The sequence below is a fragment of the Leucoraja erinacea genome, chromosome 29 (assembly GCF_028641065.1).
Source record: "Leucoraja erinacea ecotype New England chromosome 29, Leri_hhj_1, whole genome shotgun sequence".
In the NCBI taxonomy this organism is placed as follows: domain Eukaryota; kingdom Metazoa; phylum Chordata; class Chondrichthyes; order Rajiformes; family Rajidae; genus Leucoraja; species Leucoraja erinaceus.
The window spans coordinates 20390979-20409735 of NC_073405.1; the positions used below are offsets into that span (position 1 = coordinate 20390979).

The 18757-nt window shown below is 44.0% G+C and overlaps 2 protein-coding genes across 4 annotated transcripts in view; one reads left to right on the forward strand and one right to left on the reverse strand.

Annotated features, from left to right (window-relative positions):
* LOC129711290 (endophilin-A2-like) overlaps positions 1-16160 on the reverse strand; it is a 69575-nt gene extending 53415 nt beyond the window's left edge. Inside the window, exon 1 of the mRNA XM_055658837.1 lies at positions 15946-16160. Coding sequence (XP_055514812.1) covers positions 15946-15990 — 45 coding nt within the window. The 5' untranslated portion in view covers positions 15991-16160. The remainder of the gene's footprint in view (positions 1-15945) is intronic.
* On the forward strand, positions 14575-18096 carry LOC129711289 (small nuclear ribonucleoprotein-associated protein B'-like). 3 transcript variants are annotated; one of them, XR_008725809.1, is made up of 3 exons: positions 14575-15368; positions 16137-16641; positions 16993-18096. XR_008725809.1 is itself a non-coding variant. In XM_055658836.1 (2 exons), exons 1-2 carry the CDS (start codon positions 16181-16183, stop codon positions 17090-17092), a joined length of 561 nt encoding a protein of 186 aa, XP_055514811.1. In that variant the 3' UTR covers positions 17093-18096. The 3 variants fall into 3 exon arrangements, 1 of the variants encoding a protein (XP_055514811.1); XR_008725810.1 differs by having other exon boundaries at positions 16137-16319; XM_055658836.1 differs by lacking the exon at positions 14575-15368 and having other exon boundaries at positions 16181-16641.
* Positions 18097-18757: the final 661 nt, after the last annotated feature.

The window sequence follows — 18757 nt, forward strand, 5'->3', positions numbered from 1 at the left end:
ATGTGGGAGCTGTGTATAAACAAAGCTGTGGTTTCTACATGGTAAAACCAAAATGTATAAAAATGGCCTTTAATAAAATCTGACAATGTGCACTTTAACCACATGTGCATTTTTTTTAAATTACAAATCTCAAATTGTGTAGTACAGAGGCAAATAAATTAATGATGGGTCTTTGTCCCAAACATTATAGAGGGCACCGTAGATGGAGGAATGAGCCTTAAATGTGTTCCTTTCACGTGATCCACTTCAGTGCACCAACATGAATATGAATACAAAATATATACAGGTACATAAATTAACCTGCAAAATCACATTACACCACCAAGTTGAAACCCAAGTAACAGGGAATGTAGAAACTTGATTTTCCAGTTAAGGATAACACAGTAAACAACTGACCTATGAGAAACAATTCAGTACTTAAATTATTGACATGGAATTAGGTCACAGGTGAGCAAGATGTAATTTTGATTGGGGACTGTTCTTTTTATACATCCAGAATTTATATTACATAGAACATAGAATAGAACACAGGAACAGGCCCTTTGGCTCCCGATGCCTGTACCAAACATGATGTCAAGATAAACTAATCTCATCTGCCTGCACATGATCCATACCCCTCCATTCCCTGCATATCCATATTGTACAATAATTTGTCAGAGGTTTAATATACCACTCGCACAAACGCTATCAGGCATATAAAAGGCAAAATAATCAAAAACAGCTCCAGCATCTAAAAATGGCTTTTGCTTTTCAAAATGTCCTTATAAAACAACTAAAATATTGTATTCCATTCCCTTGCGAACAAACTGCTAATGGCCACATTCTGATTCCTTGCAATTTTCCAAGAATGTTTCATAATTGGTTAATTGTAACTTTTGAAAATAGATCTTAATCAAACAAAGCATAATGACCCGAGGGTAGGCACGGGTTATTGATTGGGGACGATCAGCCATGATCACAATGAATGGCGGTGCTGGCTCTAAGGGCCGAATGGCCTCCTCCCGCACCTAATTTCTATGTTTCTATGACCATTGAATCTGGTCTCAATAGTGGCAAAACAAGAGTTCTGTACTCAAATTACATCCTTAATTCCGAATCCAATACAAAACAAAAAACTCCCGTCATATTTCACTGTACAAATCTGTATAAACATGGTACAGATCATTATAAATGCTCTCAGTATTTTAGATTTTCAGAAAGCATCTTGTGAAATTTGGACCATGCTATTTGCGATAAACAGGGAAGATAAATTACCTTGCATTAATCTAGCATATTTTTGAGTCAGTTATACTATATAAGCATTTAGAAAACCCGAGATGCATGTTAACCACTGTGAAATATCTATTAAATAGAAACAATACAAGTTACTTCCTTATAGCTATTATCCTTCCTCTAATATCATTGTGCTCGAAAAATATTGTTGGGCAGCAGAGCAGTGTGTTCTGCTATCCCACAGCTCCGAGGCCCCAGATTCGATCTTGAACTCGGGTACCATCTGTGCAGTCCTCTATCCATTGCAGACTTTCCATACAAGCACAAAGACACACACACTCCTTGACAATCTAGGAATTTTGCCCAAACAGATTTCCATGCATTCTTTCAACAGGATCAATGTTAAGGAAAAACTGAACCATGTCTTTTATATACACATTTAGACATGCAGTGGAGTTAGCAGTGTTATGAATTTTAGGCAACAATTATGCAACAAAAGATCCTTGCAGTTTAACTAGACTACACATTAAATGCCAACAGTCTGTCTTGTCCTTTTCTTCCTTTGTTGGTTTTTAGTATGTGTTAAATGTATGTTTTAGTGTTCTTTAGCTTTGTTTTATGTGGGGGTGGGGTTGGGGGAAACTTTAAAAAAATCTCTTACCTCGACGGAGATGCAATTTATTTTTCCGTATCATTTCTCCGTCTGCACTGCAGTCTAACATTAAGGAGCTGGCGGCCTCCGCGGGAGCCTGCAGGACTGAGGGATCAACTTCGGGCGCAGGAGCTTCGACCGCTCCGATCGCGGGAGCTTCGACCACCCCGACGTGGGGGCTTCGATCGCCGGCTGCGGGAGCTTCGATCACCCCGACTGTGGATGGCTCGACTGCCCCGACCGCGGGGAGAATAAAGAGGAAAGAAGATTAGACTGTATTGCCTTCCATCACAGCGGGGAATGTGGAGAATCCGCTGTGGTGGATGCTTATGTTAACCTATGTAGGTGTGTCTTGTTGCTTTGTTTAGTATGACTATGGTAAATCGAATTTCACTGTATCTTCATTAGTACACATGATGATAAAATACCTTTGAACCTTTGAAATCTTGTTTCTACAAAACAAGTGAATATGCATCTGAAAAGTTTTTTTTTCACAAAAACCTTTTCCTCTTGAACTGACTCTCAAATTTGAATATGTAGAAATGAAAATGTACTTCAAACCAATATAGAAATTCACATCTATAGTGTTTTAAGGGTATGCACGGATACATTTCTTTCTTCCCTTTACTGACATCCACATAGTTTTTTTTCCCCCATTTAGTCTCAGACTCTTCCCTCGTAACTTTAAGATGTTTTCAAGTACCGGAAACATCTGTACCCTATCAAATATTTTTTAGTTAGTCTAGTACAGGCTTGGGTCATAGATGTGCAGGTACATTGTCCATCCTTAATTGTCACTGAGGTGGCAGTTAGGAGAACCACAATGGTAAATATGGAAATGTTTATAGCTTCCAATGGAAGATTGGAAGATTTTGTTACCTGAAGGACAGAAGTAAACCAGATGGGCATTTACAATAATTGGGTATTTGCATTGTCACTATTACCGAGACGGGTTTTCAATTCAAATCTGGTTACTTGACCACCATTCAGCATAATGGATCGAATGGATCATAATGGATTAGGATCCAATTGATCCTAATCGTTAAAAAGTACATGGGTAAACAGACATTTGTTTTCCAATTTGGAGGTAGTAAATAGCTTTGAACATAATGACAATTTCTGCCAGTCCAATTGGAATAGCAGAGATGGTCCTAATGTAATTGGGATTAGGCATTTCAAATCAGTAACACTGCCAGAAAAAAATGCAATTGAGCTGTTCAAAACTTTAAAAAGTAAACAGCAACTAACTAATAGCACACAAAAAATCTTTGCTTGATTTCCTTTAGTATAATAGTTGTACATCAAATGATGTCTGGAAAGCTTTAATTTCCTATCACAATTCTGCCTGATGCAAAGCAATTGAATTACATTCATTATTTTTGGTATATGGTTCCAGTCCCCTTTTTCAAAATATTAAATTCTTCTAGTTTATAGCTAAATACTAACTGATGGAGAATTAAGCATGCAAGCGTGGTCATCTTAGATATGCTCTTGGTTCTCTGAACTGATCTGTAGATGTGTAATTGGCTTCAATCCCCCTGGCTAGAAGCGAGAAAAACATTTTCAAACATATTGCCCCCAATTACAACACAATTATTTCTCCTCAACACAGATCAGGTACTCTTGTATTACTGTGCTCGGATCCAAGACTAACAATTACTTCACACGCAGCTCCACAGTAGAACTTGGCAGCTGTTGACCATGGAACCTTCATCAAAATATATGTTACTTAAAGGTTCCTTAAAGAGTGAAATTAGTCAGTGATATTGGTAAATTAGCTGTCTTACTCCCTCAGACCTTTCTCAAAAACTGTTAATTTTAATTCAATTTTTTAAAATATCATAAATTAACATTATCCTACTTTTAAGATCTCCAAATGTTTCCTAGCTGTTCCCAAAATCCTGAATCATGCCATCTGTGTAACATAACCTACCTAAATTCCTGACATGAGCTGCTCGAGTGGAAATACTTCTGTACAAATCCTGGCTCTTTAAAATCGTTTCCAGTTGGTCTTTTGGAAAAGTTACTGAGTCAACCAATTTGATTAAATAAATAGAGATTTGTGGCCATTTTGTATCTGTTCAAAATATTTAAAACTCGGTCCCTCTGGAGATTTGGCAGTCAAACTCTACAAGCTCCCATTGAATTCCTTTATATTAGTTTCGCAGGTTTATAGACATTTGTCTTGAGAACACACTGATCTAAACAATTTTTTTAACATGGGAGAGGGAAGTCAAGAGTATGCCCAGAGTGTGATTGGTCCCTGGCTGCTTTCTAGAGACAGTGAAGTGTAGATGGAATTGATGGGGGATAGGGCATGGGAAAGGCAGTTCATGTGAGGCATTCCCAACTTTGCAATTTCTTGCAGTCTTGACCAGAGCAGTTGACATACAGTGATGTTCCTGATAGGATGTTTTCCATAGTGCATCTGTGAAAATTGGCAAGAATAAGTGGAGAAAAGCCAAATTTCCGTAGTCTTCTGAGGAAGTATTGGTGTGTTTTTTTTGTTCATAGCAAGAATGTGAATGGACCAGGACAAATTTTTGGTGATACTTATACCTCGGAACTTGAAGCTCTCACCATCTGCAGTTCAGCACCATCTCCAAGGATTGGAGCAGGCTCTTCACCCAATTTCTTGTTGTTTTCTTGACATTATGTTACTAAGCTATCTATCTAGTCATCGTTTGAGATCCAGTCCACTACGGTGGCGTCATCTGCACACTGTTGCACAATGGACTGGGCTACATCCACAACTCTCTCCAATTTCATGTGGTCTTGGGCAGAGTGTTGCCAAAATAAGCTGCAAGACATCCCAATTTATTTGGGGTATCAGCAGAAGTTGGTAACGGTCATTGGAGACACGCCAAACTTCCTCAGTCTTCTGAGAAATTAGAGGCATCGTATGCTTTCTTGGCAGTAGCTTTCATGTGGTTTGTCCAGGACAGATTGTTGGTGATATTCACACTAAATAACTTGAAGCACTTGACCATCTCCACCTTAGTGTCAGTGATGATGACTGGAACATACACATCACCTCGTTTCCTGAAGTCAATAACTAACTTGAGCTTGTTGTTCAAGCTGTTACTTAGCTTATTTCTAGGTACGCTATCAACTTCCTTCATTTGATTGAGAGTGAAGGTGGACTAACCCAACACATGGTGCTTTAGCATTTGTATATCAATGTTGAAGTTGGCACTTTGGGAATTAAGTTTCAAACTGTCTTTTGTTTATCTTTTAGTTGGTTTTTATCCAATTAATCTCCATGAAGTGATTCTATTCAGCCACAATGAAGTTTACACGTGGAAGCCTAATGTACAATGTGATGAATTGCAGCTCAGAAAAACATTGCAGAATTAAGAGATGAACACGCCTCTCTTTTTTTGTTGAGACTAATCCATACATTACTCATCTGAACATGCAGGCTTAACATCTATACTATCCAGTTAATCAGTGCAATCTCTAAAAGTAACACACGATCTATACACTCTGGTAGAAAAGCAATGGAAATAAAGTAGTTTGAGCAATTTGCAACACACAAGATGATCAAAACATTTGAATACTAGTTTATATACTAGTTTATACTGATTTGGCACATCTCCAGTGATTCAGCAGTTGGATTATACATAATTAATCTAAATGAAACTGAGATGGTGGAGAGAACAAAGTGAAAGAAAACTGTTGGAGTCCCTGCTCCTTATCATTATTTGATGATTTCACAATGCTCATCAAAGTTGAATGTCCAACTTGCTTTATTACTTAATATGTCAAAATTGAGTGGTAGTTCAAGTGTTTCTGGGCATTACATCAAGAAAATATGAGGAAAGAATAATTGAATCAACAACAATGGGACTTTGACATTGAAAACCACAATTGTCTGTAATCTATTTTAAAACAGCCTTTAGCCGTTTGACTCATAATAAAATAGAAGTTAGCTTTTAATTTTAATAGTCAATGAAAATCCCGAACACCATCAATTTTTAAATATAAAAATTACAACAGTTCCCAGTCCCCCTCTGGCAATAAATGCAATCTACATATTTATACCACCACTGTCAAATGGTTACAAACTCAAATGTGAAATAACTCAAATGTCAAACTCAAATAACATGTTTTCTTCCGGATCCAAGGATAACCACTAGATTTGGTCAAAATGTGTGTCAATGATTCCTATCACACTGCAGCATATTAGCTGCTTTCTGATTTTGCCACATTCATACTGATGGCAGTAAATGAAAATAACTCCGTCATGGTCATTAACTTCCAGCGTTACTAATACTCTAAATTACAAATTTCTGAGCAATGTCACATGTCAGGAAGATGGATACCGCTGCAACATCATATCACAATACAAAGGTCATCGGAGTGCACTCTCAGCTGACTGGAACATATTTATCCGAGAAATAGCATGCTTACAATTAGTAAAGAACAAACTGCTGGAGAAACCCAGCAAGCCAGCAGCATAAGTGTAGGGAAATGGACAGATGACACTTGGCGCAGGACCCTTCTTCACACTGATGGGGTAGAGGTGAGAGAGCAGGTAGAAAGGGGGAGAGAAAAGGGTGGTGCAAGAACTGGCAAATAGCCACATTTGGGGTATTTTGTTCAGTTTTGGTCACCCTGCGAGAGGAATGATGTCATAAGATTTGAGCAGAATTAGGCCATTCGGCCCATCAAGCCTAATCTGCCATTCAATAATGACTGATCCATCTTTCCCTCTGAACCCCATTCTCTTGCCATCTCCCCATAACCCCTGACAGCATTACTAATCACAAATCTGTCAATCTCCAACTAAAACATATCTATTGACTTGGCCTCTACAGCCATCCGTGGCATTGGATTTCACAGATTCACCACCCTCTGACTAAAGAAATTCCTCCTCATCTCCCTTCTAAAAGCACATATTTTTATTGTGAGGCAATGGCCTCTGGTCCTAGATTCTCCCACTAGTGGAAACATCCTCCCCACATTCACTCTATCCAGGCCTTTCGGCAAGTTTCAATGAGGTCTCCCCTCATCTTTCTAAACTCCAGAGAATGCAGGCCCAGTGCCTTCAAATGCTCATATGTTAACTCAATCATTCCTGTGATCATTCTCGTAAACCAACTCTGGACCTTTTCTAATGTCAGTACTTCCTTCCTCAGAACTGTTCATAAGGTCATTAAGCTAGAAAGAGCGCACAGGAGTTTTACGAGGATGTTGGCTTGACTCGAGCACCTGAACTATGGGCAGGCTAGGACTATATTTCTTGTAGCTGTGGGGAAGTCTTATAGAGGTGTTAAAGCTCATGAGGAGAATGCAGAGGGTGAATTCAGTGTTTTTTATATGCCAAAGGCAGACTGGCGGGTCTAAAGTAGATGGGGCATCTTAGTCGGCATGGGCAGGTTGGGCAGAAGGGCCTTTTTCCATTCTGCCTGGCTCTATGACTAAGTGAAAGGCTGATCCAGGTAAGGGAGGGTTGATAACTAACTTATGGCTCTAGAAACTATTCTAGGAAGACCATTATATTTCAATACAACATTAACTAGGGTTGCCAACTGTCCTGTATTAGTCCCGACAGTTTTCCTTCGGCTTTCCAACCACAGCGAAGAAAAATCCCAGCAACAAAACGCTTTGACAGGAATCTTACATGGCAACCGCAGCCACTTCCGGCAGCACAACATGGAGCGCCCCCCGCCGGCAAGTCAGTCCTCCCACCACAGCCCCATCCCGTACATTGGGCTAAATTGTTTTGTCCCATACGGGACCTCCCTTGTCCCGTATTTGACTGCTACTACTCGGGTCGAGGGGAATGCCAGGTCAGAGCGCCGCGTCCAGCACCGCCTCACCCGTCCCGACTGGTGGAGCCCATGGAGTGCAGCAGCAGCGTCTCGCCCGTGGCCCCATCGGTGAGCAGCCCGGTCAGCTGTCCGACCTTCGGATCTTCGCTTATCGCCAACACCACCACCCCTCCTTCTCATGGCCGATCATCGATTCATGAGTTGGATGGGGTGCTGGACTTTGCGTACAACAGAACATAAAGCCCAGCCGGCTGGCCAGCTGAGGAGTTTCAGCCCGGGAGCCGGACTTTGCTCGCGACGTTTGTGTGAGTGAGTGTGTGTGTGTGTGTGTGTGTGTGTGTGTGTGTGTGTGTGTGTGTGTGTGTGTGTGTGTGTGTGTGTGTGTGTGTGTGTGTGTGTGTGTGTGTGTGTGTGTGTGTGTGAGAGAGAGAGTGTGTGTGAGTATGTGTTTGAGTGTGAGTGTGTTTGTATGTGAGTGTGTGTTTGTATGCGAGTGTGTGTATCTGCGAGTAAGTGTGTGTGTGCGCGCATGAGTGTGCGAGCGTGTGTGTGTGTGTGTATGTGTGTGCAACCTATCCCCTTGTTCCCTTCTCCTCCACATATTGATCTAACATGCCCTTCTTCTGCCTCTGATCATCTGCAGCGGCCATGTTCCCCTTGCAACGTAACTGCTTTCCTCAGGGCCTGGTGAGGAGGGTTGTCAACTGTCCCATATTAGCCGGGACATCCCTTATATTGGGCTAATTGTTTGTTCCATACGGATACGTGTAGGGAAATGGACAGATGACACTTGGCGCAGGACCCTTCTTCACACTGATGGGGTAGAGGTGAGAGAGCAGGTAGAAAGAGGGAGAGAAAAGGGTGGTGCAAGAACTGGCAAATAGCCACATTTGGGGTATTTTGTTCAGTTTTGGTCACCCTGCGAGAGGAATGATGTCATAAGATTTGAGCAGAATTAGGCCATTCGGCCCATCAAGCCTAATCTGCCATTCAATAATGACTGATCCATCTTTCCCTCTGAACCCCATTCTCTTGCCATCTCCCCATAACCCCTGACAGCATTACTAATCACAAATCTGTCAATCTCCAACTAAAACATATCTATTGACTTGGCCTCTACAGCCATCCGTGGCATTGGATTTCACAGATTCACCACCCTCTGACTAAAGAAATTCCTCCTCATCTCCCTTCTAAAAGTACATATTTTTATTGTGAGGCAATGGCCTCTGGTCCTAGATTCTCCCACTAGTGGAAACATCCTCCCCACATTCACTCTATCCAGGCCTTTCGGCAAGTTTCAATGAGGTCTCCCCTCATCTTTCTAAACTCCAGAGAATGCAGGCCCAGTGCCTTCAAATGCTCATATGTTAACTCAATCATTCCTGTGATCATTCTCGTAAACCAACTCTGGACCTTTTCTAATGTCAGTACTTCCTTCCTCAGAACTGTTCATAAGGTCATTAAGCTAGAAAGAGCGCACAGGAGTTTTACGAGGATGTTGGCTTGACTCGAGCACCTGAACTATGGGCAGGCTAGGACTATATTTCTTGTAGCTGTGGGGAAGTCTTATAGAGGTGTTAAAGCTCATGAGGAGAATACAGAGGGTGAATTCAGTGTTTTTTATATGCCAAAGGCAGACTGGCGGGTCTAAAGTAGATGGGGCATCTTAGTCGGCATGGGCAGGTTGGGCAGAAGGGCCTTTTTCCATTCTGCCTGGCTCTATGGCTAAGTGAAAGGCTGATCCAGGTAAAGGAGGGTTGATAACTAACTTATGGCTCTAGAAACTATTCTAGGAAGACCATTATATTTCAATACAACATTAACTAGGGTTGCCAACTGTCCTGTATTAGTCCTGACAGTTTTCCTTCGGCTTTCCAACCACAGCGAAGAAAAATCCCAGCAACAAAACGCTTTGACAGGAATCTTACATGGCAACCGCAGCCACTTCCGGCAGCACGACATGGAGCGCCCCCCGCCGGCAAGTCAGTCCTCCCACCACAGCCCCATCCCGTATATTGGGCTAAATTGTTTTGTCCCATACAGGACCTCCCTTGTCCCGTATTTGACTGCTACTACTCGGGTCGAGGGGAATGCCAGGTCAGAGCGCCGCGTCCAGCACCGCCTCACCCGTCCCGACTGGTGGAGCCCATGGAGTGCAGCAGCAGCGTCTCGCCCGTGGCCCCATCGGTCGGCAGCCCGGTCAGCTGTCCGACCTTCGGATCTTCGCTTATCGCCAACACCACCACCCCTCCTTCTCATGGCCGATCATCGATTCATGAGTTGGATGGGGTGCTGGACTTTGCGTACAACAGAACATAAAGCCCAGCCGGCTGGCCAGCTGAGGAGTTTCAGCCCGGGAGCCGGACTTTGCTCGCGACGTTTGTGTGAGTGAGTGTGTGAGTGTGTGTGCGTGTGTGTGTGTGTGAGAGAGTGTGTGTGAGTATATGATTGAGTGTGAGTGTGTTTGTATGTGAGTGAGTGTGTGTTTGTATGCGAGTGTGTGTATCTGCGAGTAAGTGTGTGTGCGCGCGCATGAGTGTGCGAGCGTGTGTGTGTGTGTGTGCACAACCTATCCTCTTGTTCCCTTCTCCTCCACATATTGATCTAACATGCCCTTCTTCTGCCTCTGATCATCTGCAGCGGCCATGTTCCCCTTGCAACGTAACTGCTTTCCTCAGGGCCTGGTGAGTAGGGTTGTCAACTGTCCCGTATTAGCCGGGACATCCCTTATATTGGGCTAATTGTTTGTTCCATACGGAGCCACCCTTGTCCTGTATTTGACTGCTGCTATTCGGGTCGAGGGGACTGTCAGGTCGGAGCGCAGCGTCCAGCCCCACCTCACCCGTCGCGACCTAGTGCAGCCCAAGGAGTGCACCAGCAGCGCCTCGCCCGTGGCCCATTGGTCGGCAATCCGGCCAGCCGTCCGACCTTCGGACCTTCGCTTACCGCTGACACCACCACCCCTCCTTCTCATGGCCGATCATCGGTTCATGAGTTGGATGGGGTTCTGGACTTTGCGTGCAGCAGAACACAAATCCCAGCTGACAGGCCAGCTGAGGAGTTTTGGCCTGGGCGCCAGACGTCACATGGCCTGGGCCAAAACTCCTCAGCTGGCCCGCCAGCTGGGCTTTGTGTGCAGTCCAGCACCTGGGCCAACTCATCATTCACCCAGCCACGGCCGAGTTGGTCAACGAATTGCACCGGATTTGGTGACTTGGTTGACGTCCTGTCAGTTTCTGTGCATCAGTTGCACGCTGGTTCGGCGAAAGATCAAAATTCAAAATTTGGTTTCAACTGAATATGCATTGCTTTTGAACCATCGTGAATTCGAAATATTGTAAGTCGAAGCATTGTAAATCGAGGAGCATCTGTATTCTGTAATCACCAGAGGGCACGCTTACAGACAGAACCTAGATCTGATACAACAGCGTGCATGCGTGTTGCATGTGCTGTCGACGCCACGCACACAAGCAATTCACCTGTCATCCAATCCCAGGCCCCCTTATGCGCATCATTTGTACGCTATATTTTGCCAATTCCTGGCAAAATGAAAAGTTCCAGTAATGTCTGGTGTTCTTTGGCATGTGCAAATATGGATAAACCTGCAAAAACGAAGAGACTGTACAGCTATAACAAGCAATGGGAAGTAAATAAGATGTGGGTTAAACCCGTCAGCAGTGACTCGACGAAGGCCTTCTGTGCTTTATGCTGTCGGGATTTTGTCCCCTATTTTGACCCTTTGTTCCTTATTTGGGAGTGAGAAAGTTGGCTACCCTAACATTAACAGACATAAAATTGATTCAGCATTATATTTCTGTCTCCTCATCTCTGCCAGTCATGAAGCAGAGCTAAACAAGTTGTAACAAAAAGACAAATAGAAAAATAATTCTGTCACATAGTCCTCGAATAACCATGTCTATGTTTCAGATTTGCTTTCCACAGATGCTGCTGAACTGGAGTATTTCCAGCTTCTATCTTTATTTTCAGATCGCCAGCACTGAAATATTTCTCCGCAAAATAAAACAACCCCAAATGCGGATTTATGGATCAGTGAAGCAGTTGTGATAACTATGCTGCTAATTTCCAACTAAATGGCTTCAATTGGGAATTAAAAATAGGATAAATGATCAAATGCCCAGATTCTAAAATGCCATAAAATGTGACAGAACTAGTAAACAGCATGGCGGATCAGCACATTATAAAATAATTTAATAGATCTATTTGAAGAACACCATATGAAATTGGACAAATCACACTTGCAAATGACAAGTGTTAACAGATCTTACTCCAGTACCACCCCTAATTACTATAAACATTTGTGAACAGAGCCACAACAATCCTTCAGTTCTTGCGGCTCTGTATCATCAAGTCAAGTCTGTTCGCCACATACGCATATGAGATGTGCAGTGAAATGAAAAGTGGGAATGCTCGCGGACTTTGTGCAAAAAAAAAACAAACAATCAAACTACAAACAGTATGTCCTTCAGTACATTATCCAACTGCCAATTATCTATACACAAACCAAGATATTGAAATATATTCTTTGTGTTAGGTACGAAAAACAAAGTGTTCAATATAAAACAATTTAGAAACAAGTCTAGAAACAAGGAACTGGCGATGCTGGCTTATAAAAAGAACACAAAGTGCTGGAGTAACCCATCGGGCCAGGCAGCATCTCTGGAGAACATGGAAAGGTGACGTTTCAGGTCGGGATCCTATTTCAGACTAATGGGGGGGAGGGGGGGGGGGGGGGAGAGAGAGAATGAAGGCTCTAAGAAATCTTTCCTTTCCCCACAACCTCCCCCCACCCACAATCAGTCTGATGAAGGGTTCCAACCTGAAACATCACCTATCCATGTTTTCCCAGAGGTGCTGCATGACCTAGGTAATTACTCTAGCACTTTTACTAAAATTTCTTTTTTTTAGATACAAGCCTGGTGCATTTGTATCAAGGCCAAGTGCTCTACCAAACCACATTTCAAAACAATGATTCACAGATAATTAAGAACAGATCTCGTCAGAAAGTATTTTTATTCACTCCAACTGAGAAATGATATGAAATACCCTGCATCTACAATCCAAAAAGATTTCTTACTTCTTAACAGAGGTGCATAACACCACAAAATATTTTATCCTGCCCGCAGCACAGACTCCAACACAATCTCCAACATCGCAGCAAGTGCCAGCAACCTAGAAAATCATACTTGTTGCTTTTGTATTCAAATAGATTGAAGCCCACTTTATAATTCTCCAAGGCCAAACTATCTATCAATTATATTTGTAGGAAGGAACTGCGGATGCTAGTCTAAACCAAAGATAGACATAAAAAGCTGGAGTAACTCAGTGGGTCACTACCTCTAAAAACAAATAGTTTCACGAATAATAATCAGATACCAGAACTATTGTATAGTATGAAGAACTGAAGAAAGGACTCAACCCAAAATGTCACCCATTGTCTGCCCGGTAGAAGTTGGATGTCGCGGATTCGTGGCAACATCTATCTTAAGACTGACGAAGCACCTGGGGACCAGCAGACAAGCCCTAGGCCAGGCCATCAAAGAAACATCACAGGTGGCAGAGCGGAGTAGCCAGTGGCTCTGGTTGAAGAGGAAAGACCCCATTTGGTCTCCCAAATAACCAACTAGACAGATGCAGAGGGGGGTGGTTCTGGAACACCAGAATGCACCACTGAGCCTACTGGAGACGTCGTGGGTTCAATCAGTAGACGTCTATGAAAGTAGGTGCCCACTTGATAACCCCAATGACGTGTCTGCCTAGCCTTTGTCAACATCGGAGGAGCATAGATGAGTGCAGAAGGCTCCCATCACCATCGGGAGTAAATTGATATTTGGCACTTTGGACTTGTAACATCTAGTCCTGTGTATTTGTAAACATCTTTGTTGTCAGCCATGATCATATTGAAAGGCGGTGCAGGCTCGAAGGACCGAATGGCCTACTCCTGCACCTTATTTCTATGTTTCTATGATATGACCAGTCCGACTGCAATAATAATTTCCAAGACTCCAGATATTAATTGCAATAACTTAAGCTACCTCTAAAAGCTATTTTTATTAAAAAGAAACTTGCAGATAGAGATTTCCAAATTAATGATGACCTAGGTTGTTAAAAGAAAAGGAACTTTTCAAGATATTTCAAGTTGCTCTTTTCTCTTCAGCCCGTCTTGGTAGGTGTTTGATCTTTAGTTACCTTTCCAAGAACAATAATTTTCACATAAAATATAAACCTACAGTACATTTTAGAACCATGGAGGACATCATATCCATCTCCACTCCTGTTCTCACTCAATCACTGCATACATTTTCCAGTAGCCTCACAGCAAATAGCACAGATAGAAATGTCAAATTAAAATCATAACCTCAATGTAGAAAAATATTTTTTGTGAAAAACTAATCGTTTCACGAATAATACACTCAAATACCTGAACTATTGTACATAGTACGAAGATCTGAAGAAAGGACTCGACCCAAAACGTCACCCATTCCTCCTCTCCAGAGATGCTGCCTGTCCCGCTGAGTTACTCCAGCTTTTTATGTTTATCTTCAGTTTAAACCAGGATGTGCAGTTCCTTCCTACACATACATAGTATAGTTGTTCTTCAGCATCCAAAACTTGTTCTAAATGGTCATTAGCACAGAGCAGCATATTTGCGTAATGTCCAACAAAAAACGTTGAAGTAATCTGCTTTTTAATTTTATTCTGTCCGAAATAAATAAATAAATAACTAGATGATTAAATAAAAATCTCTAAACAACTACAGGTGCTGGTTTACACCCAAGATAAACCCGGGACAGGCAGCATTCCTGGAGAGCAGAAATGGGTGACGTTTTGGGTCGATACCGTTCTTCAGTCTATCATGTCTCTCTGGAGCAACAATTCTGATTCCCTTCATTCAGAAGCACCACAGCGAACTATATCATTCTGACTGCTGCTCCAGCTTAAGTCAGGAACTATACCATATTTGTACAGTGCAGTTATATGTTCACTTGGGATTTTTTTTTTTTGCTTTGGTCGCCAGTTACTGGTTATGGGCAATTGCTCTATTTTTTTCCATTACCCCCAGAGAATTGGCGAATGTTGTTTGTTAACTTGCTCGTTGCCCAGACGTTTCAAAGGTTGAATATTTAAGTTGTAACAGATGTTGCAACTATTTATCCATAAAATCACGAAATACCGAATAACTTTCGAATTAACATCACAATCGAACGAGCGCTTTTCATGTCAATAAAAAGTGCTTCTGCTGTCGATTTCATAAACAATGACGTCTAATAACTGAAGATCCGGGACAAAATCTCTAGGTTATCATTAATCAATATTTATTTTTCTTTTAAAAAAACGTTATCCTTTGTACAGAAAAAGAGAGAGAGAAAACAAAAAGTTGGATTCAACTAGAATTTGCTGACTCGTCAAGAGTCGGTTAAAACTCTAAACTGAGCCAACTGCAAGGAAAATATGCAACTTGGACTTCTTCCCTAGCAAGCAAGTTGGAAAAAGTTGTTGGGGGAATTTGTGTTCACTGGGTCAGCGCGGCCTGTGCTGCTGGCGCTGGTTGAGTGATACCGGGTAGTGCGAGGGGAGCGTCACCGGGGGCACGGGCTTAGTGTTACCGGCAGCACCGGGAGAGATGGGGGGGGGCGAAGGGACTGTCGCCGAGGCCGTGAGCGGAGCGTTAGCTACAGCACCGGGGGCGTGAGCTGAGGTTCACCGAGGTACTAGTTGAGTGTCACCGGGGGTGTAAACTCGGTGTTACCGGGGGGTGCGAGCTGAGCGTTACCGGCAATACCGGTGGGCACGGGTTAAGTGTCACCGGGGACACGAGTTGAGTGTCGTCTGCGATTGCGAGGGAAATGTCACCGGCTGCACCGGATTCGAGTCGAACGTTAGCTGCAACACCGGGGGGGGGAGAAGGGGGGAGAGTGAGGGGGAGAAGGGAAAGAGAGGGAGAAAGGGAGGAGGAGGGGGGGGGAGAGGGGGGAGGGGGTAGGGGGAGGAGAGGGAGGGGGAGAGAGGGGGAGGGTGGGGGAGAGAGGAGGGGGAGAGAGGGGGGGGGGAGAGAGGGGGGGGGGGAGAGGGGGGGGGGGAGGAGAGGAGGGAGGGAGAGAGAGAGATCGTGAGAGAGAGATCGTGAGCTGAGGGGCACCAGGGGTGGGTGCATAACATCAGCTGCAACACGGGGGGGGTGGGAGTCGAGGGAAGTGTCACCGGCAGCAGCGGGAGGTTCAGGCCGAGACATAATTGCAGAACCGCGGGGGGTGTGAGCTGGTTCCTCGGCCGGCCCAGACTCACCTGGCTCGCCTTGTAGAACTGCTTCTTCAGCCCCGCCACCGACATCCTCGGGCGCTTTAAACGGAGCGAAGCTTTTCAGATTGCAGATGTATATATGTGTATATATATATATATATATTAAGAATGCGACCCCCTCCTCCAACCGACCGCGTTGTTTTAACGACAGTTTTCCTTCGGTTTTCCAACCACAGCGAAGAAAAATCCCAGCGACAAAACGCTCTGACAGGAATCTTACATGGCAACCGCAGCCACTTCCGGCAGCGCGACACGGAGCGCCCCCCGCCGGCAGGAAGCTGGAGGCGGCCGGTCAGTCCTCCCAACACAGCGCCATCCGGCGGTCAGTGCTAGCGCCGCACGCCAGCTGGAGGCGGCAGGTCAGTCCTCCCAACACAGCCCCACCCGTCGGCCAGTCCTCAAACCACAGCCCCACCCGCCGGCAGGAGGCGTCCGGTCAGATCTCCCCGCCACAGTGCCACCTGCCGGCTGGAGGCGGCCGTTCAGTCCTCTCACCACAGCGCCACCTGCCCGACAGGTCCTCCGGCCACAGCACCACCCGCCCGACCGGTCAGTCCTCCCAACACAGCGCCATCTACCGCACCGGCATAGTGCGGGTCCCAGGCCTGCTGCCACCTGCTGCTCCAGAGGAGTGAGACTCCTCTATTTCCTTCAGTTTACTTTATTGTCAGGTGTACTGAGGTACAGTGAAAAGTTTTTGTTGTGTGCTAACCAGTCAGCGGACAGACAATACACTATTATAATCGAGCTGTTCACAGTGTACAAATACATGACGAATGAATGAATGAATGAATCTCTTTATTGTCATTACACATGGCACAACGAAATTTAAAAGTCAATCCCACGGTGCGATTCACAAGAGCAATTTTAAATATATAAGAAAAGGTAAAAATATATACATATAAAAATATAGATTTTTTTAAATGATAAAGAGGCACAGTGAAATCCTTTTTTTTGCATACAGTTTAGTAAATCTATATTACTAAAAGTCTGATCTTGACCACTTCCTGTTTTTCTGTTTCATGATTGTAGAAAAAAAGCTGCCACTTTCGGCTGTGATTTTTGGCCATCATACTCAGAGTCCCCCTCCGCTGTGCAGGACAAGAGGATTTTTCCCATCGATGAAAAATAAAAGAGTTAATGTTTAAAAAATGTTGAGATTCTCTCTGCTGCCCCTGCTGGTGTGTGGGGGGAGGAACTATAAAACCTGGAAGTGTTGTGCCTCAGTCAGTCTCTGCAAGGTGGGGGAACGTGAGAGGGTCACATCTCGCAGTCTGAGCTGTGAATGACACTGAACACATGTCTACTAAATTGTGAGTGTGGTTTTACCGATCTTGAGTGCCCTTAATGTGGTTTGAAAATGAAAATGTGGTTGGGTTGAAGTTAAAGCACTGCAAATGGTTCGGGGATTGAGTTGAAGTTAAAGCACTGCAAATGGTTGGTGGGGGGTTTGGGTTCAAGTTCAAGCACTGCAAACGGTTGGTGATGGGTTTGGGTTGAAGTTAAAGCACTGCAAATGGTTGGAAGTCTAAACTTGACAACTTCCTGTTTGCACTGTATATTGATATTAGATAAAACGTTACCACTTACGGCTGTGATTTTTGACCATCTTACTCATCAGGTGCAGAGGATTCTTCCCATCAATGAAAAATAAAAGTGTTATTTGTGCTTAAAAAATGTTGAGAATCTCTCTCCTGTCAATCACGCCATGAAGGCCACAACTTTTCCGGTGGGAGGGGGGAGGGATTATAAAACCCGGAAGTGTGGGTGTGGCTCAGTCTCTGCATGATGGGGGAGGGAGAGGACACGACTTTGTCTGAGCTGTGAATCAACTGAACACACTGAATGTCTACTGAACTGTGAGTATGGTGTTTTGTGTGGATTTATGGTGGTTTCACCCTGCTTGAAATAGTATGAAACTGCATTTGAATATGGTGGCCTTGTACCCTGCATGAAATGGTATGAAACTGCATTTGAATTTGGTGGCCTTGCACCCTGCTTGAAGTGGTATGAAACTGCAAATTTGGTGGCCTTGCACCCTGCTTCAAGTGGTATGAAACGGCACTTGAATTCGGTGGCCTTGCACCCTGTTTGAAGTGGTCGGAAACTGCACTTGAATTCGGTGGCCTTGCACCGTGCTTTAAGTGGTAAGAAACTCCACTTGAATTTGGTGGCCTTGCGCCATGCCTGAAATGGTAGGAAAATGGATTTGAATTTGGTGGCCTTGCACCTTGCTTGAAATAGAATTTCAAGCAATAGCCATGAGTCAACTGCTACCCCACCAGCCGTGAGTGAGCTGCCAGCACATCAGGCTTGAAGGACTGAGCTGCCACCCCAAGAATCCATTTGGCCCACAATGTCCATACTGGCACTCTGGAGACCAGTCCCTTCAGACCACAACACCCATACCAGCGCTCAAGAAAGCCCTCCCCCCACTGGCCACCAATATTGGAATTGGTGGAGAGGTGGAATATTGCATTGGGGGACCAGCCCTCCCGTGTGAACATGGGACCCGACGGGTCCCACTTAGTCTAGTTATTACTATAAGACGAGAGATACAGCGTGGAAACAGACCATTTGTTCCACTAATTCCGTGACGAGCACTATCCTACGCAATAGAAACAATTTACAACAGAAGCCAACTAACCTACAAATCTGTATGTCTTTTGAGTGCAGGAGGTAACCAAAGCACCTGGAGAAAACCTACGCAGTTACGGGGAGAACGTACAAACTCCGACAGACAGCAGGATCGGACCCACCTCTCTGGTGCTATAAGACAGCAACTCTACTGCTGCAC